This window comes from Callorhinchus milii, unplaced genomic scaffold (genome assembly GCF_018977255.1).
Source record: "Callorhinchus milii isolate IMCB2004 unplaced genomic scaffold, IMCB_Cmil_1.0 Scaffold3, whole genome shotgun sequence".
Lineage (NCBI taxonomy): Eukaryota > Metazoa > Chordata > Chondrichthyes > Chimaeriformes > Callorhinchidae > Callorhinchus > Callorhinchus milii.
Window position 1 is genome coordinate 3,797,529 of NW_024704744.1, and position 17,354 is coordinate 3,814,882.

Consider the following 17,354-nt stretch of genomic DNA (forward strand, 5'->3'; position numbering starts at 1 on the left):
GCATTAGAAAGGAGGGTGATAAAGATCATGTTTGTAGGCATCTACACTGATGCGTGTCTTACAATATTTATCGGATGGGTTCCTTTCATCTTTTGTTACGGGGAAGAATCTCACAAAAATACAAGTTCCAGTTTAGATCACTTATGCATGGTACTGATGGCTGCCAGTACTCATGGAACCACATTCACACATGCAGGGAATTGGAGAAAAGTGTGCATGTGTGTGCGGGCACGCATTTTTTGCTTGCGAGTGGAGTGAGATATATAGAGCGCGTGGTGTGTGTTCCAGTCAAATACTCAGCATTGTGGATTGCTGTTGTGATCTTTTTACATGCCATTTAGAAAGTGCAACAGTCAACTGTTTTGCTCAATAAAAAGCGACAACTGTTTCTGGAGCAACAGGAAATCCCCAACTACGGATTTCAACTCTGCTAACTGAAGTCTACAAACAGAACATTCCCCCGATGTGAAAGGCACTATACAAATATAATTTTGTATTGTATTGAAGCTCCTCTGCCTATATGTGCCACCTTTAGCAGGTGGGCTTTCAGTCATTCTGTCCCTGCTCCCAGGACTCCATCCCGGAGTTTCTCCGACTCCCTTCCCTCACCTTGCTTAAGGTCTGTCTCAAGATCTCTCTCTTGGACCGTGCTTTCGATCATCTTTACCACCTCCCCCAGCCCCACTCCAGCCCGGGTGCCAAGTGCTCAGTGCTCTTCACCTGAAAGTCACAATATAACTGTAAATTTGTATGATAATGTAGTGATTCAGCCACCAATGTCAAGTGACTAATAAACAGGTTCTGCCACAGGAACCTTTTGTTCCAAGCTGCTCATTGGAGAAGGACACATTCCATTTAAAATGAGTTCCTTTAACGCTGACATTCAACCACTGTGTTACTAAACACGTGAATTGCAAGCACTGGAGATTGAACTATATTTCATACATTTTCAAGCAGCACTGTTTCACTGTCCAGTTACAGTCAACTTCATGCCTCAGCAACTGCAGCAAATGATCTGAAATGCTGAAGCTTTGCTTTTTATTCAGTGCTTGACCAAATCTACAAAACATCGTTCAAAAAACATACAGCCGGTCAGAGAGCAGCATAATCACTTAAAGCTTGGAAATGAGAACCGGCAAGTTTTTTTTTAGCAGGATCAGTGCTCATCACGATGGATGTGTAACTGTAGGAAAGGAATATTGATGACACCCGCAGCAAATCAGGTGTAGAATAGATGGTCAGCATTATTTTTATTTTCCACTATTCCCTATTTCACAAAACTTAATTTTAAGAGATCACACATCACCCACTCACCCCAACTGTGCATTTTCTCCCAGACCTTTGCATTCACCCACAAATAGTCAATTCACTTTACGGTATATTCTGTGAAACGCTTTGAGAAGTCTAGAAGACGTGAAAAGCGCTATATCAAATGCAAGGATTATTATTATTCCTGCAAATAAGGATAGCAAGCTGGCTGTTATTTCTGTAGTAATAATCTTCTGTACTAATAAAAGGACAAGGTCCGTCTGTCCACATGCGCTTCAAGAAGGATCTCAATAACCGATTGACGGAGAGACATGATTTATACCTCATCAGAAATGTCTTGCATCTGGGAGCGACATGGGCATAATTGTTTTTGAGTATCTCCTATTGTTCATGAATTATGACCTAAAATGTATTTGAGGTTTGCGTTTTTCGCTGCAGTTATACCTGGCGGCACCAAGTCAAAGTGGCGCTTTGTGGCATCGTACAGACAAAGCTAAGTCACGGCAAAAACAACAAAATTACATTTTTAAAGCACCTTTCATGTCGGGAGGACGTCCTGCTGATTATAAATTATACAGTTATATTTATCACTATAAAGATGCCTAAGTGAAAATCAAACTTTTCAAGGATAAGTAAAAATACTAGACAAAAGAGAGAAGGCCCATTAAATGAAACTGAAGACCAAAGAACAGCGTGGCTACACTTCAATGCTGAAAAGTCTGCAAAAGCGCGCCAAAATGAGTTGCTCACTCAAAGAACAGCGCAGCTAAAATGAATCCTCCCACAGGAGCCCTCGCAGATAAGTATAGATAAAGATGAAATGTCTGTCTATGTGTCTGTCTGTGTGTCCATCTGCATTCTTTATTGGATCCTTTGGTTGCAAGGGTAGCTGCAACGGGTACAGGTAGACATAAAATAATAATCCTTGCTAGAGCGTATTATTACATCATTCGAGTCACCTCAATTCTGCTTTGCAGAATATATTATCAAGTCGATTGACTGCATTTTGGGGATGAAACTCAGCAGCCAATTGCACACAGCAGTGTCCCACAAACAGTCATGGATTGAGTGACTACACGTTTATTTTGGAGAGATTATTATCCCTGTAAAGCAATCTGCTAAACGACTAATTTACTGCTAAGTAAACAAAAGCGTGTGGAGTAGGAAAACTTGCCTAAGGTTTTGCTCCGCCTGGGAATCTAACCCACGTCCTCTCGCTTGTGAGGCAAGTGCGGTAACCACACACACTATGGGACTCCACAAATGCAGAATAGTCAATGGAGAACCCAATGGAGAGCAACGCTCCCCACCCCACCAAAATCTGATTGAATAAGATTTAATAATCTGATTTAAAATTAGCAATATTAAACTTTACTCCAAGTACCTTAACTTTGTAAGTTACCCTCTTGCTGTGAAACACAACCATTAATATAACCTGCATTATTTATAGTTTATCCTTCCCTGTAGCGCTGTATGACAGTTTGTATCAGTTTCTTTCAGCATCCTCCATGTTTCACAAAGTTAAACGGCCTAAACCAAAACTGGTGCACAATGGAATGTCCTCTCTCTCCCTGGAGGGACACATCCTGCTTATCTAATTCCGGAAAGTATTAGGCGCACGTTGGCAAGACTTGGGGATCCCAGAGTGTGCGTTGCGGTAACTGCTACAGTCTAACCAGCTAAAACCACATGGCTTTCCATTGATATTGCTATCTGGCAAGCTTTCAACCACAACAACCTGCACTTACATAGTGCCCTCCACGCAAGGTAGCGTCTCAAAGAGCTTTCCCGCTGCTTGTCCAGCTGGGACCATCCTACCCTTTGGTAGGTTTACAGGGTGAAAAGTAGCTGAGTGCGATGACTCTCTGCCCCCAGTGACTAGTCTGCCCTTCCAAGTCCTGCCGATTAGCCAGGCTGGCTCTGCTGTCATCAGCCGTACCCTGGAATACTGCGGACCCACCTGGCCAGGAACCGGACTACCACAGAGGGCTGGCTCGATTCCGACATTCCATGTCACCTTAAAGCCAGTCCAGCTCCAAAGAGACCTTGCTTACCACCCACCCGTAGGACGGTCACTGCTTCATCGTTTGACGTCCAACAAGTGTGAGTTTGAGCCCTCAGGTACCAGCAATATTAAAGCACTTTAAAAAGACAATGGGGACAACAGAAAGGAGGAAATATGGGAGAAGATTCATAGCCTTGAGGTCTTGAAAACAGGGAAGGTGTAAGGTGAATTGATTGGAGCAGTATTCTGGGTGACAGAACATAGTGGCTGAGGGCTTAGTCGCTGATGGTGGTACAGAGGGAGTTAAGAATGAGTAGTGGATCAGAGTTGGACACAGATAAGGGTAGAATTTTGTTTGGTTAGCCGATATGCAGAAACCCATCACTATGTTTAAATGCTGGCAGACTTAGGTGGGTTAAATGAAATAGGAGATAACTTTATTAACACTACCAATAGGATAAGGCCTCATTAGTTTAATACTAAAATGATGAGTTGATTCCTGTTTTTGTGCAAATGTGGTCTTTTTACTGTCACTTGATGTTCCTGTTATCAGAACATAGAGGTGTGGAAAGCACAGGGGGAAGCCAGGAACATACTGACAAAATGTACAGGAAGCAAAGATGAACGGGCTGATGGTGCCAATCAGTGCAGGAACCTTCTATAGAGTACTTGATCACGTCTGCTTTAAAACATTCAATTCCAACCAGCCCTTATTCATCTATTATGAAAGCATGACTTTTCTACAGTTGGGGACGGGGAGAAAAGGAGAAGGAAGAAAAAGGAGAAAACATCTAATGTCTAATCTATATTCTCATAAGGCGAAACCTTAGGTAAGTTTGGTTACTCCACATGCCTCTGTTTACCTAGGAGTATATAGGAACCTGGTTGTTAGTCGATTGGCGGATTGCTTTCTGGGAGTAATAATCCCTTCAAAAAAACAATTTGGTCACTCAATCCACGACCGTTTGCAGGACCTTACTGTGTGCAATTGGCTACCACTTTTCACCCACAAAATATACAGTCACTACATTTTCAATTCACTTTACAGTATATTCTGCAAAGCACTTTGTCATGATAAGGTGCTATATCTAATGCAAAGGATTATTATTGGTTCTTCACGATTTCAAAATGAAGACATAAAACATTGCAACTTTAAATAGATAAGCAGAAGATTGGGACACCCGAGAGGAGATAGTAGCAGTCTGAGCCTGAAGGTTGTGGGCTCAAGACCAATTCCCCCCTGCCCCCCACCCGGCCAGGACTGAACTCACATACTCTGGGCTGAAACTCCAATGCAGCACTGGGATGTGCTACATTGTCGGAGGTGACTTCATTCAGATAAAACCAAGGCCCCATCAAGTCCTGTTCAGGAGGCTGGTGAAGATCCCATCCCACTATTCAAAATGAGGAGAGCGTTCCTTCCATGTCCTGGACAACAACCCCTCAAATAAAACTGATGACCCTCTGCATGGCTGATTGTGGGACATTGCTGTGTGCAAATTGGCTGCAGCATTCACCTACAAAATACAGTGACTATGCTTTACAGTATAACCTGTGAATAATAATCCTTGTATTGGATATAACGCCTTAACACATCGTTGAAGATTCCTCAAAGCACTTCATAGAATATACTGTAAAGTGGATTGATTAACTGTATATTTGCGGGCATATTTTATAATGAGCTTTGAGACGTCCTCTCGACATGAAAGATATTATATCAAATGCAAAGATTATTGCCTAATGTGATAGAAATTCAAGAGTCCTGGAATCTCAGTGAAATCTGTTTATTGCAAATTTTGCTCATAAATAATTATTTTGCTTTATCCTCCACAACAGCCTCCTTTATGTGAAGAAATGGTCCTAATCCATAACAGCATGAATTTAAATTGATTCACTTTCCTCAAGGTTTGATTGTTTGCACAAGAGAGGAGCGCAGCATTTGAACTGCGAGGATATTGATGAAGTGTCAACATGCTGCAGTGCAACACAACTCCCTCCAAATCACCGGAATGTAACCTCATGCTAATAAGTTTTTCATTTACCTGACACATTTTTGCTTCCAATCGACATGGTGGAATCCAGCAATAGGCACAAAGGGTTTAGCAAATGGGAATGTAATCAACAACAAAAACTTGCATTTATATAGCGCCCTCCACACCAGGCAGCGTCCCAGAGCACTTAACAATGGTGGGGCCCGATGCCGAGCCAGGGGGAGGGGGAAGATGACTGTAGGCAGGGTCGAAGAGGAAGGTCTTCAGGCGTATCCTGAAAATGGTGAAAGAGAGGGCAAGGCGAAGGAATTGTTGGTGGGCGGGAGTTCCATAGCTTTGGGGCTGCCGATAGTGGAGCGGAAGATTCGAGGGACAAGGAGGAGACCAGGGCCGGTAGAGTGGAGGGTAGTGCTATGAGGAGAGAGGAGGTTGGAAAAATAGGGGGGTGCCAAGTCGTGGAGGGATTTAAACACCAGAGTGAGGATCCTGAAGTCGATCCGCTCTGTGACAGGGAGCCAGTGGAGTTTGGCAAGGAGTGGGGTAATACATGAGGAAGAGAAGGGGGAGCCAAGGATAGAGCCTTGAAGAACCCCACAAGTGACTGGGCGGGGGCGAGCAGTAAGGAAATTGAGCAGCAAGGAAACACCAAATCCTTTAACAGTAAAATCAGATCCAATCTAACATATCATGTAGGAGCAGGAGTAGGCCATTCGGCCCTTCGAGCCTGCCCCGCCATTCAATCATGGCTGATCTTCCAATCTATCTCCAGCTAATAACCTGACCCTGTCTTATCCCCATATCCCTTAATCTCTTTTGCAATAAGAAATCTATCTATCTCAGTCTTGAATATGTTCAAGGACTGAGCGTCAACAGCCCTTTGAGGTAGTGAGTTCCATACATTCACTGCCCTTTGAGTGAAGTTTTTCCTCAACTCAGTGTGAAAGGGCTGCCTCTGATTTTAAGGTTGTGAGCCCTGGTTTTAGTTTCTCCAACTGGGGAAACAATCTCCCACTATCTACTCTATCTGCCCTTTGATAATCTTATAGGTTTCTATAAGATCCCCTCTAATTCTTCTATATTCCAGAGAATATAGGCCCAAATTGGTCAGCCTATCCTCGTAACTCATCCCCTTCATCCCGGGTAGTAACCTAATAAATCTACACTGCACCCCCTCCAAGGCAAGTACATCCTTTCTTAAATAAGAAGACCAAAACTGCACACAGTATTCCAGGTGTGGTCTCACCAGGGCCCTACACAGTTGCAGCAAGACTTCCCTACTCTTATACTCTAATCCTTTCATAATGAATGCTAACGTACCGTTCGCCTTCCTAATTGCTGCTGAACCTACAGACTAACTTTCTGTGCTTGTTGTACAAGGACACCCGAGTCCCTCTGGACGCTAACACATTCCAATCTCTCCCCTTCTAATAAATAACCCGCTCTACTGTTTTTTCACCTCAGTGGATGACTTCACGCCTCCCTACATTATACTTCATCTGTCACCTACCTGCCCAATCACCTAACCTATCTGTGTCTCGCTGTGTAAGTATCTGTAAGTATGTAGGTAGCCTAATTGGAGCAGGATTTTTTTTTGTCAGTCGGGTGTCTGACACATGCGGAAACCCACCACTGTGCTAAGAGTATCCAAACCAACCTGAGAATTCCATGCATCGGCTGTACACATGGAAATCCCAGAGATAAGATTGTTGGAATGGAATGCGCACTCTCTTCCTGGAGGGACACATACTGTTTACCTAATCTGGGAAAGTGTTAGGTGCAGGTTGGCAGAGCCAAGGCTTGGGGACCCCAGTGTGTGTTGGGATACAGGGAAATGATTAGAAAACAGTTAGACAACAGGGAAATTAACCAGAAGCCAAGCAATACTTTTCATTACAGTTCCACCAATGAACTGAACTGCTAAACCGAACACCTCCACATGAATGGGTTTGTGAATCTCCTCTAAATACAACTGGAATCTCTGGTTTGGGGGGGAAGGGCCATGTGAAGAATAGAACAATGATCACAAGTGATTGGGCCCCTTTAAGAACATTATAACGACATCCATTGAACCACAACAAAATGTAATCACTGTTACAAAAAGCCTACCATTCAGCATTATATATATATATATTTTAGAAAAGCAAAGGCTATTGTCGTTAATAGAAAATATGATCAATTTAGTTACCTTTGAAGAAAGTGGAATTATAATCTTCTGTTAACTCAACCTGAAATCGTCTTTCAAGAACATGTAGACATGGTATTCTATACATTTTCCAGCCGAATAAACGTCTCAGGAATTATTGAGGTACAAAAGCAGGTCAGGTCAGAGAGATTTTCCTGGGGCACAATACACTATTAATGCTGGTGTGAAGACTGATTTCTTCAGGAGCGTTGTCATTGATGATCAAGTTATTTAATTCACCAATATCAATAATTCACTGCGTGCATGAAAAGAAGAGTAATTTAAGTTTCCAGTCGATAAGGTTATATGGTTCATGCCAGCTTAGAATGGAAATTATGTGGTAGATTTTTTGGTATTGATTTACACAGTACAGTGGTTCATCCCCATCGACACCTTAACTACATGAAAATACCGCCAACACCCAACTATTCAACACTTAGACTGATTGCTAAACACAATTTAGTTTAGATCTCACAGCTCAATCATCCCACCTCCAACAAAACTGACATTAAAAAAAGTGTCACTCAATCCACGACTGTTTGCAGGAAACAGCTGTGTGAAATTGGCTGCTGCAATTTGCACACAAAATACAGTGAATCCACTTTATAATATATTCAGTGAAACATCTCAACGATGTGATAAGGCGCTATATCAAATGCAAGGATTTTTATTATTATCCAACACCTAATGTACTTATTCGTAAATAATTTGAACCCAATTTAACTGAAGCTTCTGGAGTTTTTGGATTAATTGGGTGGGGCAACTGCAGTATTATTTTTTCATCTGTTGACAATTTCTCGACAAGGAAATTATTTCTACCACGTTCTCCCTTCCTAAGAGTGCTTTTCTGCTGAGTGCATTCATCCAAGTGGGGGTGCGGGCTGCTTACAGCATCCAAATGAACATTCTTAAGGTGAGAGAATATGCACACATACATTATAGCAGGGTTCGCTCAACTTAAGAGCAGGAAACCTAGCTCATTCCACCCTCCTTCCATAGCCGAGATGTTAAAGTCAATGGTAGTATTGACAGCTCCTCAGGTTGAGATCAGGTAACTCAGCACAGACTCTGAATCAAACGCCTTCTGACCTGGAGAAGGTGGCGCTGCACTGAGTTGAATAGCCCAGTGTTTGACAGAAAATTTCGGACTAAACAAAGAACTGTACAGTTCACTAGAAAAGCAAACTGGTTGCTGTAATAATAATTGATTTGACTGAGAATCAGCAAGTGAATTTGCATACTTTACAAGTAAGGAAATTTGTAGATCAGCGCTTACATATACGACCATTTCAATTGTGAGATCATCTAGAAAGAACGATCCACTCCAGCTTGGCTGTCCACATGTGGAAGGTTGTACAATTGCAATAAATTGATTACTCCCATTCTTTGTAGATCACTGAAGCACGCAGGTGGCTCTATGGTCATAATAATAATCCTTGCATTTGATTTAGAAACTTAGCGGGCAATGTAGGGGATGGTAAGGGACCATTACATTTTGATGTACAGCATCAAAATGTTTCACATCAAATCCAAGGAATATTTATGTACAAAATTGGAGTAAAGGTGGAAAAACTTGTTTTTAAAAAAAAAGGCACCAAGCATGTCAAGGACATGTTTTATTTACCAATTAAGGAACAGGAATGATAAAAGTCAGACATCTAAAAAAGAATGGGTCTGACAGTTTTAATATTTAAAGCAGAATTTCTCTGAAACCTTTTACCTTCACTCTTAAGAACAGTTTGACAATTGCCTCCAACTCAAAGCACAAGGAAAACAATTTATTTTTAATTACTCAGAGCTGGTCTGTGAATTGTGCAGATACACACTTTTTGTTTAAAAAAAAGGGGAAAGAATGTGTACAGAATCTGTCGCATTGATCAATCTGGTTACCAACCTCAGGGTCAACAAGCAGGTCAACTCTCATTCCTTCACCCTATCCGATCATGCCTTTCTGAAGTCTGTGTCACTGACAAGGTCAAAGCAATGCCTCCCCCTACAGAATTCGCCAGTCTCACTGCCAAATCACTGCGGTAAAATGCCAACAGAGTTCAAAAGGGGTAATTTTCTTGCATCGCTGAAGGTCAGGCTTCATTGCTCTCATTCTGTGTGCTGAGGCGGAGGTAAAGAACGATTAAAATGAGAGGGGCAGAGAGAAAAAGAGTTGATCTCAAAAGTGTTAATGAGATCGGATTTGGCTGCGGATTTGAAAAATAATCTCTTCTACAAGAACAAGTGACTGAAAACCTAATTTTAAATGCAGCTGAAACATTTCTCATACTAACACCATACAGTATCACCTTCAGAATTATACCCAAGTACAGACTTTCATCTTGAAAAAGTAATTCCATACTCTGTTTGCACAAAATTCTTCACAGAACAAGGTGTTTAAAATGCTGCGAGGAGTTTCTTACATGAAGTTATTTCAAAAGAACAAGAGAACATTGCTCACAGTTGAGGACATTGCAGAAATGAAGGCAAAATTATTTGGCACGTTAATAATAATAATATTTGCATTTGATATAGCTCCTTATCATGTCCTTGAGACGTTTCAAAGTGCTTCCCAGAATATAAGATAAAGTGAATTGACTGTGTATTTTGCAATCCGCCAATCGACTAACAACCGGGTTTCTTCTTACTGCTCGGTAAATAAGTGGTGTGTGGAGCAAGGAAACTTGCCCAATGTTTTGCCCTGCCCAGGAATCGAGCCCAGGTCCTCTCGCTTGCGAGGCGAGTGCTCTAACCAATACACTACAGGAATATAATGAGCCCTACAATGACGTTTTTCAGGAGACTCAGAAGACAATGAACCTTTGATGATAATTAAGCAACTGTCAAACCCGACACCTTTAATGGCTGCTGTGACCTTTGTTGGTCATGATTTTGAATAAAGCTAAGCATGTAAATGACCTTTATGTTCATTATTCTCAAGTAGCATTTACTTTGCAGGCTTGCTACAGGCAGTCCAAGTTTCAGCAGCGCAGCAACGGGGTAAACGAGAAACCAGCCAAGAAGTGCACTTTTTATAGAATCATAGAAATTATAGTAGTTGTATTCTGTCCATCAAGCTTTGCGTTGGTGTTCCATGGAATTAGTACAGTCTTCTCTATCCCTAGTCCCCTCTTTGCTATAGCACCCTACCCTACCATCTGTGGATGAGTCGAAACCGAGCTCTTTTCAAAGTGCCAGCAAAGGCACAACAAGCCGAACAGTCTCCTGCTTTGTAGATTTCTATGGTTTTAAATAAATAATAATAATAATCATTGCATTTGATATAGCGCTGGATCACGTCTTCAAGATGTCTCAAAGCACTTCATAGAATATACTGTAAAGTGAATTGACTGTATATTTTGTGGGCAAATATACTGTGAGGAGCTAAATTGAAAGGGAAAATTCTTGTACAGTATTGAATGCTCCCTTCCCTCCCCCATCCAAATTCTTCACAGCATTAACACATTGCATTGTGAGGAAGAGAAAAAGATGAAGCCTGATGGCACAGATTTACTAAAAGCTTGACCACATTTCAAATTGTTTGTCACCATCAGAATCAAGGGCAGACAATTAGAAGTGGACCACAGATGAGGCTACTAGAAATAATTGGGAGGTAGAACATGTACAGGCTCATTGTTAGTACATTCATTTGTTCGCTCTTGCTTTCATGTTTGCATGAACAGATCGATGGAGCCGTGAATTCATTTTGAGATTCTCAGGCAATTAAAGAAATTAATCATTCTTGGGTTATCATAATTTTCCTTTTTTAAAAAGATCTGTTCATCGGCTTACAAAAGGTCTGAAAATCCAATTAACTTTTTTGTTCTAGAATGGCACTGTAGTGGCAAGCAGAGAGACGACTTTTGGTGTCTTGTTAGCAAATTACAATGGCACAAAGATGATCTGAGCTGGGACTCGACTCAAACTTTTTTCAACTAAAATTAAAGAAAGCATTGTTAATTTTAAATTGAATTTCATTTTGAACAATTCTAGTCACAAAATAGCAGTGCCGTTAAGTTTTTTTTTAAATGTGGGCAAATTCAGGAGAATTTCTTACAGTTCAGCCATTCAGGGTCACATCCAATTAATTTGATGATTATTTTTCAATAAACAAATAAATACATTTGGTCACTCAATAACACCACTGTTTGCAAGACACTACTTGCTGTACGCAATTGGCTGCCGGTTTTGCCCATAAAAATCCTGTAAAGCTCTTTGAAACATCTCGAAGACATGATAAGGCGTTATATCAAATGCAAGGATTATTAAGTCAAAGGTTATAGTAAAGTAAGGGTGGGGCTGAGATGAAACATTGTACTTCTCTCTCGTTTTGGAGACTCTAATAGTCTTCTCCATGCTGTCTCCTCAACCGCATTCCTCGAAACCAAACTAAACATAAGCTTAAAACGCCAGGTCAGATAAAGGAAAGGGATGAATTTTATTTCACTAGGTCAACAAATAACAATAAAAGATTACTCACCACAGATATACTCTCTGTATGCTGGTCTCCTCCAGTTAGGCCAAGGATACTGGTGGGTAAACCCATGGTATGTGGAGGAGACTGGAAGAGAAGCAGATAGTTTTTACATTGCAGCATTGGTAAATTGTTGTGTACGTAATTACTATCCATTAATGTCCACATTGAGGGTTTCACAAGGAGTAAAGACTTTTGTGCCTTCACTAAAACAACGTGAAGTACCTGTGCTGGTGAATTTTACTCTTCAAGAAAAGATACCAGTTAATTGTTTATGCTAAGGGCAGTTCTCAAAATATCTCACAGACCTGCTGTATGCTGACACTGTGTAAAGTGAGCGTGAGCTGGGGCAATGTAATTGTGGGGAGGTGGATGATCAAGCACCATGTGAAAGATACTGTACGTGCAGCTGTTCTGGTGAAGCAAATCATGTTAGGACTCAGGTCAAACAGAAACGTGTTCTACAAAATCTGTAATTAAGGATCTGGATTACAACAGTTATATATGTAGGTATTTCAGATCGGAACATTGTCCCAAAGTACTGTACAAAGACTGCTTTGTCATCTCCCTCTTACCCTTCCTCCGACTCAGCTCCCACTCAGAGTCAAATAAATCAGTCAATCCACAACTGTTTGTGGGACATTGTGGTGCACAATTGGTTGCCACGTTTCGCCAACTATAAATATACTTTATGATATATTCTGTAAGAGCTTTGGGACATCTCAATGACGTAATAAGGCACTATATCAAATGCAAGGATTATTATTATTAAAGAGGTAGCATTCAAAACCCAACTAAAATAAATCTAAGAGGAAGAGAGTAAATTGGAGTGATTTGGGAAGAGAGTTCTTGAGGATGGAGCAAAGTGACTGAAAGCTCACATGCCAATGATGAGGCAGAACAAATGGGGGACATAAAGCAAGTTAGAAGAGCGGAGGGTGGAGGTGGGATAACCACAGATCACTGAAGTAGAATGGGGGGGGCCATGAAGGAATTTGAAAGGCAAGGTGCAGACCTTACAGGTTGATCCGTTGGGGCATAAGGAGGCGGTAGAGCAAGACAAAGATAGGGGGTGATGGGCTCATGGAGTCTGGTGCAGGAAAAACCAAGCGGCTAACGGAGCCTGGTGTGGGAGAGGATTCTGGCTGTGGAGCTCAGGATGGCCTGCAGCTTGAGAGCTACAGAGACCAGCGAGCAGGGCATTGGAAATGTTATTGAGGTGAAAAGGGTGTGGCTGAGGGTTTCAGCTGCGAAGGGGGTAAGATAGTGACTGACTGTTGGCAATGTGTCAGGGATGGAGAAAAATTGACTTGGTTAAAGCCCGGTTTAAAGGAACAACAAATTGCATTTATATAGTGGCCTTCACGCAGTGTAGAGTCCTGGAGCGCTTGACAATGGCAAAGTCCGACTCCGAGGAAGGTTAAGTGCAGATGATTGTGACGGAATAAGATTCAGAGAAGGGAAGCACACGGTCACAATCGGAGCAACTCGTCACTGGGAATACTGAATGAAAATAGGAGGCTTTCAAATAAATTCTACACTGGCTTGAAAAGAAATCATGCAGGAATAATACTTAAGTGTCTTCTTCAAAAAGGAAAAAAGTGTGCTGCTGTGACAATAGTTAAAATCATAGCCCTACGAGAAAAAAAGACAACATAACCCAATAGTTATACAGGATGAATAGATTCAGTCACTTAGACAGTGCAATATTCAATATAGCAAGAGATCATTCAACTCACAAGCTGGGGAATGAAAAGCAGGGGAGTGAAAAAAACGTATTAAATAAATAACTGTTGCATTTTAAAACGTATAAAAAGTAGGTACAATAAATACCAGAGTGATACGAGGGAATGAGCGACTTCAGTTTCGTGGAGAGACTAGAAAAGCTGGAACTGTTCAACTTAGAGCATAAAAGGTTAAGAGGAGATTTAATAGAGGTGTTCAAAATCATAAGGGGTTTTGATAAGAGTAAATGAGGAGAAACTGTTTCCTCTGGCGGGTGGGTTGGTAACCAGAGGACAATTGGCAAAAGAACCTGAGGGGAGATGAGGAGAAATCTATTTACCCAGAGAGTTGTTATGATCTGGAATGCACTGCTTGAAAGGGTGGTGGAAGCAGATACAACAATAACTTTCAAAAGGGAATTGAATAGGTACTTGAAAAAGAAACATTTGCAGGGCTATGGGGAAAGAGCGGAGCGTGGGTACTAGTTGAAAGCTCTTTTAAAGAGCCGGCATAGGCATGATGGGCCAAATGGCCTCCTTCTGTGCTGTAAGATTCTAAAGGGAGAAAATCTATGAACATATTCGACAATGGTGGAAGCAAGAAAGCAAGAAGGACATTTTTTTTTGTCAGTCGGGTGTCTGACACAGGCGGAAACCCATTTGCCATGCTTAAGAGTATCCAAACCAAACTGAGATCCACCTAAGATGGAAACAAAAAAAAGTGAGAAAGATTGAGAAATGGAACACGAAGCAGAAAAGTGTAACAGAATCAAAGAAACTGAAAGAAAGACCAAACAAAGATAAAAGGAACAAGAGAAGTGAGAGTTTGTTCAAGTCTTTGAGCTCCATAATGTGATTATCATGTGCATTAATATTAGTTGAAAATCCTTAAGCTGTGTGCACATCACGGTTTCTAACAGTGACACTGAACTACTAAATCTGGATTCTGAGTTAAAAAAGGATTTTCGCAATGGGAGGCACACAAAAGAGGAAATCAAAGCATAATTCAACTGCATAAAGCTGGTGAGGCTATTGTGGAGCTCATGCTGTGAAGCTCTGTTATCTGCACAGTTGGAATCAAATTCAGCAAAACTAAAAGGTGACGTGAAGGATCAGATATCACAGGATGTAGCAATATGTACGACTGGATGTGTTCAGGAGCAAAGGCTCCAATTGTCCCCAGGCACCTTTCCCCACGAGTAAAAAGCTGTCACATAGACAACAAATATTTTTCCCTCTTAAAATCGGCATTACGTGACGACTTTCTCTGCAACAAAAATTTACTAGGAAAAGGACTTGTTCCAGTATGACAATCATATCACAATCCTGTGAGGAAAGAAACGGTATAGCACAATGAAGACAACTTGACAGTAATACATTCAGGAAAGAACTAGAGACGGAATGTGCAAGGCAAACAGAAAGCTCCATACAAACTGTTTTCCACTCACTCATAAATCAAAGACTTTCATTTAAAAGACTGAAAAAGAACTCCCTTGATAGGTCAATGAGTTTATTCAGTGAGTGGTTGAGCCATACTAACTGGGAAGCCTAGTTCGATCCCAGTTCGCTTGGGCAGGAGATACAATGACAGGAGGCTTATATAGACCAAGGTTAGAGCACTCAGCTCGCAAGCGAAAGGACCTGAGTTCAATTCCTGAGTGGGGCAAAACCTTAGGCAACACGCCTCTATTTATCTAGCAGTAAGTAGGATCTCGTAGTTAGTCAATTGAAGATTGCTTTCCAGGGTTAATAATCCCTCCAAAAATAAATAATAATTTGATCACTCAATCCACGGCTGTTTGTGGGACTTTGCTTTGGCAAATTGGCTACCGCATTTCACCCACAAAATACACAGTCAATCCACATTACAGTATATTCTGTGAAGTGCATTGAGGTGTCTCAACAACGCGATAAGGCACTATGTCAAATGCAAGGATTATTACCATTGTTATGATTCCCATTCCTGATTGCAATCCATCAACTTCTGATTAAACTGCACAAAAAGGTGGCAGATGGAGCATAATGTGGGGAAGTGTGAAGTTATTCACTTAGGTAGTAAAAACAGAAAAGCGGATTATTTTCTAGAGGGGGAAGAGACTAGGATTTGGGTGTCCTTGTACACCAGTCACAAAAAGTTTGTATGCAAGTACAGCAAGCAACTAGGAAGGCTAATGCCATGTTGGCATTCGTTGCAAAAGGGTTAGAGGACAAGAGTAAGGAAGTCTTGCTGCAATTGTATAAGGCCTTGATGAGACCCCACCTAGCATATTGGTCTCCTTATTTAAGAAAGGACATACTCGCCTTAGAAGGGGTGCAGCGTAGGTTCACTAGGTTGGTTCCTGGGATGAGGGGGTTGACCTATGAGGATAGGTTGAGTAAACTAGACCTATATTTTCAAGAATGTAGAAGAATTAGAGGTGATCTTATAGAAAGCTATAAGATTCTTAAGGGCCTTGACAGGGTAGATGTTGTGAGACTGTTTCCCCTGGTTGGAGAATCTAAAACTAGGGGTCATAGTCTCAAGATTAAGGGTCAGCCTTTTCGAACTGAGTTGAGGAAACGTTTCTTCACTCACAGGGTAGTGAATTTGTGAAATTCTCTACCCCAGAGGCTGGGGATGCTCAGTTCTTGAACATATTCAAGACTGAGGTTGATAGATTTCTAAAGAATAGAGGGATTAAGGGATAGGGCGGGTAAATGGAATTAGGTTAGAAGATCAGCCATGATCTTATTAAATGGCGGGGCAGGCTTGAGGGGCCAAATGGCCTACTCCTGCTCCTATGTCTTATGGTCTTATCATGTCATTGAGACGCCTCAAAGCGCTCAACAGAATATACTGTAAAGTGAATTAACCATGTTTTTATGGGCGAAACACAGCAGTCAATTGCCCACCGCAGTGTCCCACAAACAGTCGTGGATTGAGTAACCAGATTATTATAAAAAAAATTTCAAGGGATTACTACCACTGGAAAGCGATCCACCAATCGACTAACAACCAGGTTCCTACTTACTGCAGGGTCAAACAGTGTGGAGTAAGGAAACAAACCTGTGTCCATTCGCTTGCGAGGCAAGCGCTCTAATCAATACATTACAGGACTCCCAAGTGTGGTGTACCCACCAGTAGAAGAAGTCCTGTAGCTCAGTGGATAGAGCACTCGCTTTGCAAGTGAGAAACCTGAGTTTGATTTCCGGCAGGGTGAAACCTTGGGCAAGTTTCCTTACTCCATGTCTGATAATATTCCCTCAAAAAAAATAATAAATTGGTCACTTCAATCCACGACTCTTTGTGGGACACTGCTGTGTGCAATTGGCTGCCGAGTTTCGCCCACAAATATACAGTCAATTCACTTTACAGTCTATTCTGCGAAGCACTTTGAGACGTCTAGAAGATGTGAAAAACGCTATATCAAATACAAGATTATTATTATTATTAAAGGAATTAAACACCGTCAGATAGAAGGGCGCTAATTGGCCATTGCACCTTCCTGGTGGAAGCTATCTTGATGGAGCTAGCTACCCAAATCCCACTCCACTGTTCTTTCCCCACACCGTTTAATATTCTTCTCAAGTATTTATCCAATTTTCAAAATAAGCACTGAACACAATATGCTGAAATAAACGATCACACCACGGAGTAAACAAATGAGTAATAAAATGTTTCGTTCATATGCAGATTTTATCTCATCATTCTTCCCCCCGATCTATCAGTGCAGTCAGTAGT

The 17,354-nt window shown here is 41.4% G+C and overlaps 1 protein-coding gene across 4 annotated transcripts in view; it reads right to left on the reverse strand.

The window, feature by feature from the left end:
• The window catches only part of smap1 (small ArfGAP 1), a 186,022-nt gene that overhangs the window by 83,949 nt on the left and 84,719 nt on the right, over window positions 1-17,354 (reverse strand). For all 4 annotated transcript variants that reach the window (XM_042333744.1, XM_042333743.1, XM_042333742.1 and 1 more), the window contains exon 6: window positions 11,916-11,996. In XM_042333744.1, the coding sequence (XP_042189678.1) occupies window positions 11,916-11,996 (81 nt within the window). The remainder of the gene's footprint in view (window positions 1-11,915; window positions 11,997-17,354) is intronic.